The 16039-nt window shown below is 44.1% G+C and overlaps 1 protein-coding gene across 1 annotated transcript in view; it reads right to left on the bottom strand.

Annotated features, from left to right (window-relative positions):
- Positions 1 to 300: 300 nt before the first annotated feature.
- The window catches only part of MSTN (myostatin), a 122320-nt gene continuing 106581 nt past the window's right edge, over positions 301 to 16039 (bottom strand). Inside the window, exon 3 of the mRNA XM_068246906.1 lies at positions 301 to 831. Coding sequence (XP_068103007.1) covers positions 451 to 831 — 381 coding nt within the window. The 3' untranslated portion in view covers positions 301 to 450. The remainder of the gene's footprint in view (positions 832 to 16039) is intronic.

Here is a 16039-nt window from a genome sequence, read left to right as displayed (position 1 = left end):
TGCAACCTAAAGCAAGGTTTTCATAAAGTCACTACAAGGAACAGCCCAAGCAAAATTGATCCCAAGACACAACTTTTTAAACACAGTTACTTCAAACTATTGATTGTACAAGCACACCTTTTTGGCTCCCATTTTTATTATAGTTTCAAAATTATTAAAACAAAAATGACATGTTTAGCAGTCTAAGACTAGTAATATATTTCAAAACAAATAAAAAAACAGTGTTTAAAAAAGAAAATTAACATTTATTTACTAGTTTTAAGAACTTGTTTTAATATCTTTTGGATATTTAAGGTGTATGTTGGAAAAAAAATATTGTCTTAATGTTACCATCCACTTATTTTTAACTATATTTGTCTGTTACTGGTAGTTAAAACATGTTCTAACATGTATAACGGTTCAAGTCTTTAAAAAGGGATGAGTAAGACTCCTAAGATGCTATAGAACACTTCATGAGCAGCCGCATCGATCTACCACCATTGCTGGAATTTTTCCATAAATAATTTGTTCATTTTCATTGAAATATAACATATTAATTGGAGACATTTTCGTTGGAGTGCAACAAGGGCCTGCAGAACCTCTGGGATTTGCTTGCTGAACAAGATGGGTATGAGGATATTTTTGCATGAATACAATTCCACACTCTCCAGAACAGTAATTGGCTTTGTATCTTTTTGGGGCAATAATCCAGTCCCACCCAAATGCTTCAAAATCAACTGTCAGTGGATAACGACAGCACCGAGATTCTGCTGAATGCTCATCACAATCTAGGCCAATGTCTCTACGGGATCTTCGAGGAGTGTCCATAACCTTGACCTCTATAAATGGATTCTGAAAATAAAAAGTATTCGTTAATTTTATTATATATTACCAAAGCACTAAGACTTATTTTCTGACTGCAATAAGCTAATCACAGTTGTATATGTATATACTATACACACACAGCGTTATTTTTCGTGCCTATCAAAGAGCAAGGAATTTTAACATGACAAATCTTCACTGACCCAGAGAGTAAAGAGTTAATCCACTTTAGTACACAAGTCTATATAACAATAATGTTAAACATAAAAAGATGATTACAAATGTATATTTTTTTACTTTAAAAATGTTTTTGCTTTGCCTTAAATATAGCCTTTAAACCTATAGTAAGAGATAAAATTAAGCTGCAATTGCTAACCACCTTTTAAAAAATGAAATGATTTGAACTCTGGTGAAAGGCTGCATACACAATTATTGCTTATAATAGAGTCAGCATTATTGGAGTGTCATGTCAGAAAAAATGTCAGAAACACCTGATCTGCTGCCCAGTATATGTAGGCAGGGGTATATGTGCCCAGTATATGTAGGCAGGGGTATATGTGCCCCGAATATGTAGGCAGGGGTATATGTCCCCAGTATTTGTAGCCAGAGGTATATGTAGCCAGGGGTATATGTGCCCAGTATATGTAGTCGGGGGTATATGTCGCACAGGGTTCTTTACAGTAAGAGTGATTAAGATGTGGAATGCATTGCCACAGGAAGTCGTTATGGCAAACTCTATACATGCATTTAAAGGGGGCTTAGATGCTTTCCTTGCATTGAAAGACATCCATGGCTACAATTACTAGGTAATGCCTAATGATGTTGATCCAGGGATTTTTATCTGATTGCCATCTGGAGTCGGGAAGGAATTCTTCCCTTTTGGGGCTAATTGGACCATGCCTTGTAAGGGTTTTTTCGCCTTCCCCTGGATCAACAGGGATATGTGAGGGAGCAGGCTGGAGTTGTACTTTGTACTGGTTGAACTCGATGGACGTATGTCTTTTTTCAACCATAATAACTATGTAACTATATCTGTAGGCAGGGGAATGTGTGCCCAGTATATGTAAGCAGGGGAATATGTCCCCAGTATAGTTACATAGTTACATAGTTATTTTGGTTGAAAAAAAAGACATACGTCCATCGAGTTCAACCGGTATAAAGTACAACACCAGCCCGCTCCCTCACATATCCCTGTTGATCCAGAGGAAGACGAAAAAACCCTTACAAGGCATGGTCCAATTAGCCCCAAAAGGGAAAAAATTCCTTCCCGACTCCAGATGGCAGTCAGATTAAATCCCTGGATCAACATCATTAGGCATTACCTAGTAATTGTAGCCATGGATGTCTTTCAATGCAAGGAAAGCATCTAAGCCCTGTTTAAATGCAGGTATAGAGTTTGCCATAACGACTTCCTGTGGCAATGCATTCCACATCTTAATCACTCTTACTGTAAAGAACCCTTTCCTAACTAAATGGCTAAAACGTTTTTCCTCCATGCGCAGATCATGTCCTCTAGTCCTTTGAGAAGGCCTAGGGACAAAAAGCTCATCCGCCAAGCTATTATATTGCCCTCTGATGTATTTATACATGTTAATTAGATCCCCTCTAAGGCGTCTTTTCTCTAGACTAAATAAACCCAGTTTATCTAACCTTTCTTGGTAAGTGAGACCTTCCATCCCACGTATCAATTTTGTTGCTCATCTCCGCACCTGCTCTAAAACTGCAATATTTTTTTTGTAATGTGGTGCCCAGAACTGAATTCCATATTCCAGATGTGGCCTTACTAGAGAGTTAAACAGGGGCAATATTATGCTAGCATCTCGAGTTTTTATTTCCCTTTAAATGCATCCCAAAATTTTGTTAGCTTTAGCTGCAGCGGCTTGGCATTGAGTACGATTATTTAACTTGTTGTCGATGAGTACTCCTAAGTCCTTCTCCAAGTTTGATGTCCCTAACTGTATCCCATTTATTTTGTATGGTGCTAAACCATTGGTATGACCAGAATGCATGACTTTACATTTTTCAACATTGAATTTCATCTGCCATGTATGTGCCCATATAGCCATCCTATCCAGATCCTGTTGCAATATGACACTATCTTCCTGAGAGTTGATGATTCTGCACAATTTTGTATAATCTGCAAAAATAGCAACATTGCTCACTACTGCATCTACTAGGTCATTAATAAATGAATTGAAGAGCACTGGACCCAGAACAGACCCCTGTGGTACCCCACTGCCAACAGTCTCCCATTTTGAGTACGATCCATTGACCACAACTCTTTGTTTTCTGTCCATTAGCCAGTTCCCTATCCATGCACACAGACTCTTCCCCAGACTCTTCAGTTGTCCTATAAACCTGACATCAAGGAACCTTAAAGAAATACTGCGTAGGTAAATCCTGTTGCCAAGAAAATAAAAAAAAAAAGTCACCTATATGCATATATATGTAGGCAGGGGAATATGTCCCCAGTATATGTAGGCAGGGGAATATGTGCCCAGTATATGTAGCCAGGGGTATATGTGCTCAGTATATGTAGGCAGCGGATATGTCCCCAGTATATGTAGGCAGTTGTATATGTCCCCAGTATATGTAGGCAGGGGTATGTGTCCCCAGAATAGGTAGCCAGGTGTGCCCCCAGCAGGAGGGGAGCCGCGCAGAAAAGAGGGAGAGCTGTGGGGCCATCTCCCCCCTCCTTCCCTCACTTTGGGGCTCTCCCTCCCTCGCTCTCCCCTCCAGAACTAAGTGTTGTGCGGTGGCTGGCAGCGGGCGGAACTTACCTCCGTCTCGTTGCAGGCGCGGGATGGATTTGCCGCTAGTCTGGTCTGGTCCAGACCAGAGCAGCGGCACCAGAACTTGGTAAGTACCGCCCACTGCCAAACGCCGCACAACACTTCGTTCTGGAGGAGAGAGCGAAGGAGGGAGAGCCCTAAAGTGAGGGAAGGGGGGGAGATGGCCCCCCTTCCCCGCTGTCCCCACACTCTCCCTCTTTTCTGCTCTGCTCCCCTCCTGCTCAAAGGGTGACCGATTGGCCGCACTTACGGACGCTGCTGAATTCCTTACGGAATTCACGGGCAGATAAAATTGTAACAAAATTTACGGAATGCCCACAGAAATGGGCTGAAACTTACAAGCTGCATGATACAAACAGCGACCCCCCCCCCCCCCCAAAAAAAAAAATGCTTCCTTGCAGCTTGACAATGACAGGAATGTCAGTGAAAAAGTGAAAAAGGGTACATCAAGCAGTGGAAACATTAAGCCCAGGAGACATGAGTCATTGTGCAGCACATTAGCAGCAGGCTGGGCCATAGAAGCAGCAGGAGACTGCATGGTTAGCTTGAATCATAAACTGGATAACATCATGAATGGTTGAAAGCAGCATGGACTCAAACAAAACTATGGCGAGGCAGCCACATTGGTAGCTGACAGCATGACCTGGATGACAGGGTCAGTAATGCCACCCAGAAATGTCAATATAAGTAGCCTAGATATTAGGTCAAAGCAAAAGCAGGAGTACCTGAGAAGCAAGAGTATGTCTGTTATTGCAGTAGCAGTGTGGCTCAAACAGGCTATGGCAAGGCAGATCACACTGGTATTGGTAACTGCCAATATGACCAGGATGACAAGATCTAAAAGGTTACCCAAAAATGTAAACATAAACAGTAGGTCCAAGGCAGGAGGACCTTCCTGAAATGTTGTGTAACAGCTCTGAAGCTGTAGTCTGGGCTCCTGGAAGCTTTAGAAATGTAGACTATATTGCTAGTTTGCAACATGAACTGGATGACATGAATGTCAAATCAACCACACAATAACTCATGTAAAAATTACCTATCAGTGTGTCGGTGCTGGGGGATGTCAGCAGCAGTTACCCCACCTTAGGGAAACAGCAGGAATGGAGAGCACATTGCTAGCTCGCAGCATGAACTGGATGACATGATGATGATTGCCTCCCACAGGCCCGGATTTGTGGAAAGGCCACAAAGGCCTGGGCGTTGGGCGGCTGCAGCCCAAGGGTGCACCTGAACATGAAAGAGGGGTTTCTACATGTGAAATAGGAGGCTGAAAATGGGGAGCAACACATGAAATAGGGAAACTGATGCCTTAGGGAGCTGTACATGAAAAAGGACTACAGTACATGGATGACACACATGGAAGAAGGGATGCACATGGAATGGGAGGGGCGCTGCTGCAGATAGAAGAGGAGCAACAATATACTTGGCATAGGGGTAGAACATTTATAAAACCAGCCTTGGCCTCCCCTCCAGCCTGTAGCAAAGGTGTGTGTGTGTGTTGGGGGGTGGGGGTTATACTTTCTAGTAACCCATAAAGCATAGCCAAGTTAAGTAGTTAAAGCACTCTGCTTGTGAGCTAAACGTAATGCAAAGTGGGGAAAGCACTTGTGGGCTACAGTTTGACATGTATGGTCTATAGCAAATTATTATTATTATTATTATTTAGTATTTATATAGCGCCGACATATTATGCAGCGCTGTACAATGTGTATATATATATATATATATATATATATCTTGTCACTAACTGTCCCTCAAAGGAGCTCACAATCTAATCCCTGCCATTGTCGTATGTCTATATTTACTGTAGTCTAGGGCCAATTTTTTTTTAGGAGGAGCCAATTAACTTATCCGTATGTTTTTGGAATGTGGGAGGAAACCGGAGTGCCCGGAGGAAACCCACGCAGACACAGAGAGAACATACAAACTCTTTGCAGATAGTGCCCTGGCTGGGATTCGAACCAGGGACCCAGCGCTGCAAGGCAAGAGAGCTAACCACTACGCCACCGTGCTGCCCCATAGCAAATGTATGTTGATAGTCATGCTCACAGTAACAGACATCTCCATCTGCCCACTAACCCACTGTTGTGGTCCCTAAGCATCGTACAATGCAAAAAAGGCACCTGGAAATTTGGGCGCCAGATGAGGCTGTTAATAGAATATTAGTAATGCTATCAATATTCTACTATCAGGTGCCAGATATTGTTCATACCACTGGTCTAGCACCATACACAATAAATGGGATACAGTCAGATGGGGTCATCAAACTTGGAGAGGGTCTTAGGAATACTGGTTGACAACAAGTTGAATAATCTTATTTAATACCAAATAGTTGCAATGAAAGCCAATAACATTTTGGGATGCATTAAAAGGGAAATGAAAGCATGTGATACTATCATTATCCTGCCCTATTTTGCTCTCTTGTTAGGCTGCATCTGGAATATAGAATACAGCTGATGTTTTCCCCTTACTGAAGATGAAACCCTTATTAAAATCAGAACCCTAGTCCTGTAAGCTTTAACCACCCTGGCGTTCTGATTAAATCGCCAGGGTGGCTGCGGGAGGGTTTTTTTTAAATAAAAAAAAAACTATTTCATGCAGCCAACTGAAAGTTGGCTGCATGAAAGCCCACTAGAGGGCGCTCCGGAGGCGATCTTCCGATCGCCTCCGGCGCCCAGAATAAACAAGGAAGGCCGCAATGAGCGGCCTTCCTTGTTTTGCTTATATCGTCGCCATAGCGACGAGCGGAGTGACGTCATCGACGTCAGCCGACGTCGTGACGTCAGCCGCCTCCGATCCAGCCCTTAGCGCTGGCCGGAACTTTTTGTTCCGGCTACGCTGGGCTCAGGCGGCTGGGGGGACCCTCTTTCGCCGCTGCTCGCGGCGAATCGCCGCAGAGCGGCGGCGATCAGGCAGCACACGCGGCTGGCAAAGTGCCGGCTGCGTGTGCTGCTTTTTATTTCATTAAAATCGGCCCAGCAGGGCCTGAGCGGCAGCCGCTGGCGGTGTTGGACGAGCTGAGCTCGTCCAGACCGCTCAGCTGGTTAAATCAGTTGTGTTTAAATATTTTAAAGGGATCCATAATGATGTAGCACAGAATAATCTTATTTCAGTTTGACAGCATGGATTTACTAAAGTCAGGTCCTGTCTCACAAACAAGCTGAGCTGAAGTGGAAAATTAAAATGTAGATTTTGGAAAAGCAATAGATGTAGCATGCTTGGATCCTGCAAAGGCTTTAGCATTGTTCCCCACAATAGCCTGGTGCAGAAGCTGATGATACAGGAACTAGGAGAAAATTTATGTATGTGGATAGAGAACTGGTTATAGAGACTCTGTAACAAAAAAGTTCCCCTGGGGGGTACCCACCTCAGGAGGGGGAAGCCTCAGGGTCCCAATGAGGCTTCTCCCTCCCCTGTAGCTGCAGGCAATCCAGCGCTGGCTCCCCCGAAGCTTCCCGCAATCCTGGCTCGACAAGCCTGACAAGGCTTGATATATTTACCTTCCCTGGCTCCAGCGGAGGCTCTGTTGCGGCTCTCAGCACGGAGATAGGTGGAAATAGCCGATCTCTGTCGGGTCCGCTCTACTATGCAGGCGCAGGAGACTTGCACTTGCACAGTAGAACGGACTGTCAGTGATCGGCTATTTCCGCCTTTCTCCGAGCGGAGAGGCGATACTGCGCCTGCGATGGAGCTGGGAAGGTAAATATTTACATCCCCGCTGTTCGGAGGGGCAAAGTGAGACCGCCGTGGGACACAGGAGGACAGGGGAAGCCTTGATGGGTTCCGGAGACTTAACTCACCCGAGGTGAGTACCCCCAGGGGAACTTTTTTTAGTTACAGGTTTTCTTTAAGGGATAGAAGGCAAAGAATCGTGTTAAACAGAACATACTCAAAATGGGAAAAACAGTGGGGTACTCCAAGTGAAAGTACTTTGTCCAATTCTTTTCAATGTATTTATTAATGATTTAGTCGACAGAAAACAGAGTAATGTAGCCATCTTTACAGATGATTAAAAAATGATGCAGAATTATCAACAATTATGGTGCCCATACATGGTACAATTTTTTTCATTTTTTTTTTTATTAGATAATTTTTGTTCAATTATTCCATTAGATCGAATATAAAGATTTTTCCAACATGTTCGATCAGATTTTTATTGAAAAAAAACGGGATAATCATAGTTTTTTTCTTTTTTGAAAAAAAAATATTTTTGACTTTTATTCAATTCAATCGTTTGGGTCGAATAAACAGGAAAATCGACATATTATAACAGGATCTTGACAACATGGCCATTTAGGCAGGCAAATGGCAGATGAAATGTATCCTCTCTGGCATTCAGTTTCTTCTAGATTTCTGCGCAAAAAGTGATTCAATTCATTTTCATAACATTTTTTTTCCTGTAACTTACCAAATACATTTTGAGCATGATAAAAACTTGAAACACAAAATCAAATCAAAACAAAATTTCAAAATTACTCCCGAAATTCTTTGATCATTTACACACCGTAGGTCGATTCCTAATCAATTTCCACCTTGTCCACCACATCCGCCACTGCCCCCCTTGTGTATAAATTTAACCCCCATTTGTGTATTTATAAATTACCTGTCCTCTGTCGTGCACCGCACAGGCATACCTATGAAAGTGCGCATGTAGAAAAGGGCGCAAAATAACAGCAATCGAATACTGGTAATTTTTGTTTACTAAAGTCGAATATTGGTAATTTTACCGATATTCTATTATCCACTATAGTAGAATATTGGTAACTTTACCAATATTTTACTATGTCCTAAACTGACCTCTTCTCACATAGAACCCTCCTTCTCAATGCCTAAAACTAACCTTAACCTCCCCGCCTAACCCTTAAGACCCTCCTCCCCGACGCCTAACCCTTAAGATCCCCCCCAACCCTTAAGACCCCCCCTACATCTAACCTTTAAAACCCCCTCCCCAGTTTTATGCTTATCGGGCACTGTGGTGCCTAAATTTCCCCTTAATACTGATATTTTAATAGGCGCCCTGCGAAATCCCCTGCTGGTTATTGTATTAATTTCAATATGAAAAAAATAGCTTGCCGCCAGATGTGAGTGACCCTGGCATCATCAACACAAATCAACTGGGAACATGTCACTATCAGAAGTACACGACAGGGGATCAGCATACCAATGGTGAGTATAAGCCGACTCGAGTATAAGACCCCCTCATGTCTCCCCGTGTGGGTGATGTAGAGTGCGCATTGGAAGCTAAGATTCAGCTTGCAATCAGGGCAGCTTCTACACTAAACTGCTCCCAGGGTGAGGATGTAAACATTATGCACCCCCCCCCCCCTGTGGGCTCAAGAACATTATTTATGATGCAGTATTCAGCCCCCCAGTATAGGTAGCCAGGTATAGTTGCTCCTATAGGTATCCAGCCCCCAGTATAGGTGTCCCAGTATAGGTATCCAGGTATAGGTGTCCCCGTAAGGTAGCCAGGTTTAGGTGTCCCCGTAAGGTAGCCAGGTTTAGCTGCCCCCAGTATAGGTAGCTTGGTATAGATGCCCAGTATAGGTTAGCCAGGTACAGGTGCACCCAGTATAGGTAGCCAGGTATAGGTGCCCCCAGTATAGGTAACCAGGCATAGGTGCCACCAGTATAGGTAGCCAGGTATAAGTGCCCCCCCCTGTCATTGATCACCGACCCTGTATCAGTACTCACTGTGCCTCTCTCCAGGGCTGATCGCATCACCTCTACTGAATACAGCTCCTGTTTTCTCTGTCCACAGCACCGAGATACGGCTTGATTATGCTAATGGCAGAGAAGACCAGAGCTGTATGCGGAAGAAGTGATGTGATCAGCGCTGGAGAGAGGTACAGTGAGTACTGATACAGCACCAGGAATCGCTGCATGGGGTTGGAGGTGGAGGGGGCATCTATACCTCGCTAACCTATACTAGGGCACCTATAACTGGCTAACCTATACTGGTGGCAAAGGCTACATTTAAAAACCTCCTGGGCGGTATGCCCGACACTGTGTCAGGCATACCGCTTTCAGCTAATTTTTCTTGCTTGACACAGTGATTGGCTTACTGCCCAGGAGGTTAATGTTGATAAATGTAAAGTCATGTACTTTGGATGTACCAATGGCAGAGCCATAGCTGGCCTTTGACCTGAGCGACCGGAGCGGTCGCTCCGGGCGCCAGCTTCCAAGTTGGCGCCTATAGCTGGTTACCTATACTGAGGGCACCTACACGTGATTTCCTATACTGGGACAGCTATGCTTGGCAACCTATATTGAGGGCACCTACACATGAGATCCTATACTGGGGGCACCTATACCTGGCTTCCTACCCATACTGAGTCTGAAGGCGTTTTTTTAGGGGGCGCACTGCAGCTATAACGTGTGGTGCAAATTGTCGGTGCTGTGCTATCATTCTAAATGGGGGGCTAACTGTCCTACTGATGAAGGGGGGGGGGGCACAAAAATCAGGTTTCGCTCAGGGCGCTGTGAAACCTAAGGCCGGCCCTGGGCAGAGCAAAATATAAAATAAATGGCATTAAGTTGTGAACATCAAACTTGGAGAAGGACTTGGCAAAACTGGTTGATAACAAGTTAAGTAACTGCATACAATGCCAAGTTGCGGTAGCTAAAGCAAATAAAATTCTGGGGTGCATAAAACGGGAAATAAAATCTCGAGATACTTGTATACTACTTCCTCTGTATAAATCACTTGTGAGGCCACATCTGGAGTATGAGATACAGTTTGGGCACTACACTATAGAAAGTACATTGACGGGCAACCACTGGTGTAGGGATCACCATAGCAACCACAGCAGCTGCTATGGGGCCCTTAGCACCAGTAGAAGAGGGGGGCCCAGAAGCTCATGATGTGTAGTTTTTTTCATGTGGCTTGGGGCCTGCTGCGGGACCCCTGTGGTGCACGGAAGGTGCGTGTGGACAGGGAACTCATCTCCCTGGGCAGCTCTCCCGGCAATCTATAGCCGCCCGCCATGTTTCTATAACAACAGGGCCCCCTCCTCATGTGGCCGGACGTCGGGCCATGTGACCATGGCAAGATTACCACACACAGGCCACCTAGGCTGTTATCCTGCCGACCGGAGAGCTGGGGGCCGTGGCAGCAGATCAGCTGTTGTTGTCCCAGTAATCAGCTTTCTGCTGTCCGCTATCCTCCAGTCTTTCCTGCCTGTGTGCACGGCACAGAAGAACGCCCCTCCTCTCCTCTCCACTCTCACGCTGAGGGGCGGGGCTGAGCCAGCAGACCGGGAGATTTGAGTTGAAGGAAGAAGATGGTAGTCAATCAAGTAAGCTATTCCTGGAGGAAGCTCTGTGCTGACGGGGTAAGGGGGCAAGAAATGTGTATACAGCTTACAGACATTTTACTTACTCGTAGCACGCTTCCTGTTGCAAAGCTGCTGTGGAGAGAGTGACCAGCTGGCTAATTTCTATCTTTTTGCAGCCCTGTCACTGCTACTATCTTGTGTTGTTAATCAGGACAGGCAGCTTTCCTCTTCTCCCCCTCCCTCCCACAGCCATTAACCTTTCATTCCCTTACTGGTCATTGTTATTCTAGTTTTGGTCTTCTGAGCATAGTGGTTAACCAGACAGACAGAGAGAGCTTGCTTTACTGCGTGTTTGTGTTTTCCATAGCACTTTACTGTGTACATAGTCACTGACTGATTGTCTTCGAAGGAGCTCTAATCATACCATAGTCATAGTCTAGTGCCCTCCAATTATATTATTATTATGTATTTATATAGCATTGACATCTTCTGCAGAAGTTTACAGAGTACATAGTCCTGTCACTGACTGTCCTCAGAGGAGCTCACACTCTAATCCTACCATAGTCATAGTATACTGTCCTACCATATTATTATTAAGTATTTTTATAGCACTGACATCTTCTGCAACACTTTGGCCCATATGCAATTCATTTTTTTACCTGAGTTTTGTCCAAGTTGATATTTTAACACCTTGTCAATAAAATGACTTTTAAACCCCCAGCAATCAAGAAAATGCATAACATAATTTTTACAGTAACTTTTCTACTACTTTTGGTACTTTTTTCAATTGTGAACTGCTGAAAAGTTACTTTAAATAGAAGATGAAAATGTATCACCTGGGAGAAAACAAAGGTGAAAAAGTGAATTGCATATGGGCCTTTGTGTCACTGACCGTCCTCATAATCTTTTATGAAACCTTAACCCTAACTTGATATTTAATGTTATCCCTTTTCCCATAACTCTGTTCTCAAATTACTAGCCTCACCCTAGACTGCCAAAAGGCCTAGCTTTTAATCTCTCTTAAAGGACTTACGAGGCCAAATTATTAAAAAAAAGTTAAAAAAGTGAAGTACCTGCATCTCTTTAAAAGACACGGAGGACGCCATCCACGCCCTCCGTGTCATTCCGCCGGGTCCTTGTCGCTTAATAGACCCCCCGGCCTGTCACGACCGCAGGGCCCGGGTCAGGCTCTCCTGCCTCTGCCAATATGGCCGCCAGAGCTGCTACTGTAGCGTGGATCGGGGGGTTGGCCCTAGAGCTGCGCAGCCACACACGCGGCAGGTGCGGACTGCGGAGCCGCGGCCAGCTCCGGCGGCCATATTGGCAGAGGCAGGAGAGCCCGACCCGGGCCCTGCGGTCATGACAGGCCGGGGGGTCTATTGAGCGGCGGGGACCCGGTGGAATGACACGGAGGGCGCGGATGGTGTCCTCCGTGTCTTTTAAAGAGATGCAGGTACTTCACTTTTTTAACTTTTTTTTTATATAATTTGGCCTCGTAAGTCCTTTAAACACCTTTTTCTCATTAATTCCATGCCCTAATATCCTGATCCAGCAGAATCTCTAACCTTCTCCCTTACTTAAGTCCGATCACCCTTTCAGTGGCCATTAACAATACAATTCTCCAGACAATATTGATCAAAAATGATCATTCAAAACCACTAATGGAAAAGGCAAGCTGTTATTCAATTTGATCAGATTAATGGAAACAATCCGTTTTGCAGATCATCTTTGTCAATCTTGTCAAATTGAATAGCAGCTTTCCTTCAATTAGTGGTCCTGAATGATCGTTTTTTTCTCATTAATTCCATGCCCTAATATCCTGATCCAGCAGAATCTCTAACCTTCTCCCTTTCTTAAGTCCGATCACCCTTTCAGTGGCCATTAACAACACAATTCTCCAGACAATATTGATCAAAAATGATCATTCAAAACCACTAATGGAAAAGGGAAGCTGTTATTTAATTTGATCAGATTAATGGAAACAATCCGTTTTGCAGATCATCTTTGTCAATCTTGTCAAATTGAATAGCAGCTTTCCTTCAATTAGTGGTCCTGAATGATCGTTTTCAATCACTATTAAGATCAAATGGGACTATCAATCGCTGAGAACATTGCACTGTTAATGGCTACCTTAAAGGAGTCATCAGGGAGAAATTAATAAAATAAGTGCTACTTACCGGGGGCTTCCTCCAGCCCCAAGCTCCCAGCATGTCCCTTGCCGCAGCTCTGCCCGCAGCCGTTCGCCACAGCTCGCTCCCGGTCCCCGGCAATGACGTAGTTAAGTGGTTCTGTGCCTGTGATTGACCTGGAGGTCGCCCTGACGTCATCGCCGGGGAGTGGAACGGAGCTGCAGCAAATGGCTGTGGGGAGAGCTGCGGCGAGGGACATGCTGGGAGCTTGAGGCTGGAGGAAGGCCCCGGTAGGTAGCACTTTTTTAATTAATTTTGCCCCTGATGACTCCTTTAACCCCGCTGTTGTCATGGGGTGGCTGGAGGTAGTGGAGGTAGAGATACTAACTTGGGGAGAGGGAGGTAGCACACTGGCTACCTATACTCAGGGACAAAACCTATGTTGGGGCCTATGTCATACTGGAGGGTACCTTTGGCTACCTATACTGGGAGGTCCTTCTGGCTACCTATACTGGGAGGAACCCAGAGCTACTGGTACCTAATACTGGGGGCTACCTAATACCTCAGGCACCTCTGGCTACCTTGGCTACCTAAAACTGGTGCAAAGGGAAGGGGCACAAAGGAGCATAATATATATTTAATGTTTTTTTTTGGGGGGGGGGGGCAAATCAAAATTTTGCTATGAGGCCCCATGATTTCTAGCTACGCACCTGCGGGCAACTGAATTAATGAAAGGGATGGAGCATCTCACTTACCAAGAAAAGTTGAACAAACTGGGATTATTGAGCTTGGAAAAAAGGCATCTTAGAGGTGACCTGATTAACATGTATAAATACATCAGAAGACAATACAAAAGCTTGGAAGATGAGCTTTCTGTCCCTTGGGTTGTACAACAGACAAGGAAACATTATCTGCCTATGGAGGAAAACGTTTTTGACATCTATTTAGAAAGGTGTCATTCACAGTAAGAGCGCTTAAATTATGGAATATCTTACCTCAGGAAGAAGTTATGACAAACCTTTGTATCTGGGAGGGAGTGGATGCTTTCTTTGCAATGTAGGGCATCCATGGCTATAGTTACCAGATTATTCCTGGGAGAATTTATCCAGGGACTGTCATCTGGAGTTGGAAAGTCATTTTTCCCTTTTAAGGCTAATTGGCCTAAGCCCTGAAAGCTTTGTCTCCTTCCCCTGGATCAACTGGGATATGTGTGGGTTCAGGACAGTCTTTTTTTTCTATTTGGTTGAACTTGATGGACGGATGTCTTTTTTCAACCAATTTAACTATGTTAATACAATGCTAGTTCTGGGGTACCGCATTACAGAAGGGGCATTACATTTTTAGGAGCAGGTGCAGAGACGAGCCATAAAACTGATGAGAGAGATGGAAGGCTTACTAACAAGAAAAGGATAGATAAACTTAGTGTGAAGAAAAGAGGCCTCAAAGGAGATCTACAGTGCTGCCCATAATTATTCATACCCATGGCAAATTTTGACTTAAAGTTACTTTCACTCAACCAGCAAGTAATTTTTTGACGTGAAATTACATAGGTGTCTCCCAAAAGATAAGACAACGATGTACAAGAGGCAATACTGAGGAAAAAACATTCTCAGCTTGTATTTACATTTGAGCAAAAAATATCCTGTCCAAAATTATTCATACCCTTCACAAACTGTCAAAGTCTGTGGGGAATTCCAAAGTTCTATACCATTCCAAATAGTCCAAGCCGTTCTAAAGCATCCTAATTACCCTGATTAATTGGGAACAGGTGTTTTAATCAATTCAACAGGTGAAAAACAGCAGTTGGTTTGTGGACAGTCAAGGCTAAGACGAAGGAGCTCAGTGATAACATGCGGTTGCGCATCTTGGCTGCTCACAAGTCAGGAAAGGACTACAAGGCCATTTCTAAATGTTTTAAATTCCAGTGGCTACAGTGCAAAGAATTATTAAAAAATACAAAATGTTGTGCACTGTAGAAAATCTCAGAGGACGTGGTTGGAAGCCAAAAGTGACAGCTGTGCTGGCCAGGAGGATAGTGAGTGAGGTGGAAAAGAATCCAACGATCACTACCAAGGCCATCCTGGTGAATTTGGGCTCTGCTGGTGGCAATGTCTCAAGGCAGACAATCCAACGAATACTGCACATTGGTGGGTTCCACGGATGCAGACCAAGGAGGACGCCACTTCTCCAGATAAGGCTCACAAAAGCTCGCTTGGCCTTTGCAAATGCTCATCTGGACAAAGAAGAAGACTTCTGGTCTTCTGTGTTGTGGTCAGATGAAACAAAAATTGAATTGTTTGGTCACAATGATGTTTCCTTCATTTGGCGTAAAGAAGGAGAAGCCTTAAACCCCCCCCAAAAAACATCTCCACTGTCAAACATGGTGGTGGGAACCTAATGATTTGGGGGTGTTTTTCAGCCAATGGACCGAGAAACTTAATCACAGTAAACGGCGCCATGAAAAAAGAACAATACATGGGCAATCTCAACGACAACATCAGGCAGTCTGCAGATAAATTTGGCCTTGGGTACCAGTTGACATTTCAGCATGACAATGACCTAAAACACACAGCAAAAGTGATGAAGAAATGGTTAGCAGACAACAGCAATAGTGGAGTGGCCCAGCCTGAGTCCTGACTTAAATCCAATTGAGAATCTGTGAAGGGGGCTAAAGATCAGGGTGATGGCAAGAAGACCCTCCAACCAGAACGATTTAGAGCTTATTGCTAAAGATGAATGGGCAAAAATACCTGTGGAGACATGCAAAAAGTTGGTCTGCAATTATAGAAAGCATTTGATTGCTGTAATACAGTTGTGATCAAAATTATTCAACCCCCAATGCTGTAAAGGGTTTTAGGGGATTTAGTGTACATTTGTAATTGTGTTCAGAATGAAATCTTACAAGGACTTTTTAAAGAACCTAATGCAACTAAAATGACATCAATTGTTTTTGTCATACAGTATTAAATGCTTTTTTTGTGATTTCTTCATTGACACAATTGTTCAACCCCTTAACCACTTAAAGTGAACCAGAGATGAA

The sequence above is a fragment of the Hyperolius riggenbachi genome, chromosome 7 (assembly GCF_040937935.1).
Source record: "Hyperolius riggenbachi isolate aHypRig1 chromosome 7, aHypRig1.pri, whole genome shotgun sequence".
Lineage (NCBI taxonomy): Eukaryota > Metazoa > Chordata > Amphibia > Anura > Hyperoliidae > Hyperolius > Hyperolius riggenbachi.
This window is presented reverse-complemented; position numbering and strand designations above follow the sequence as displayed.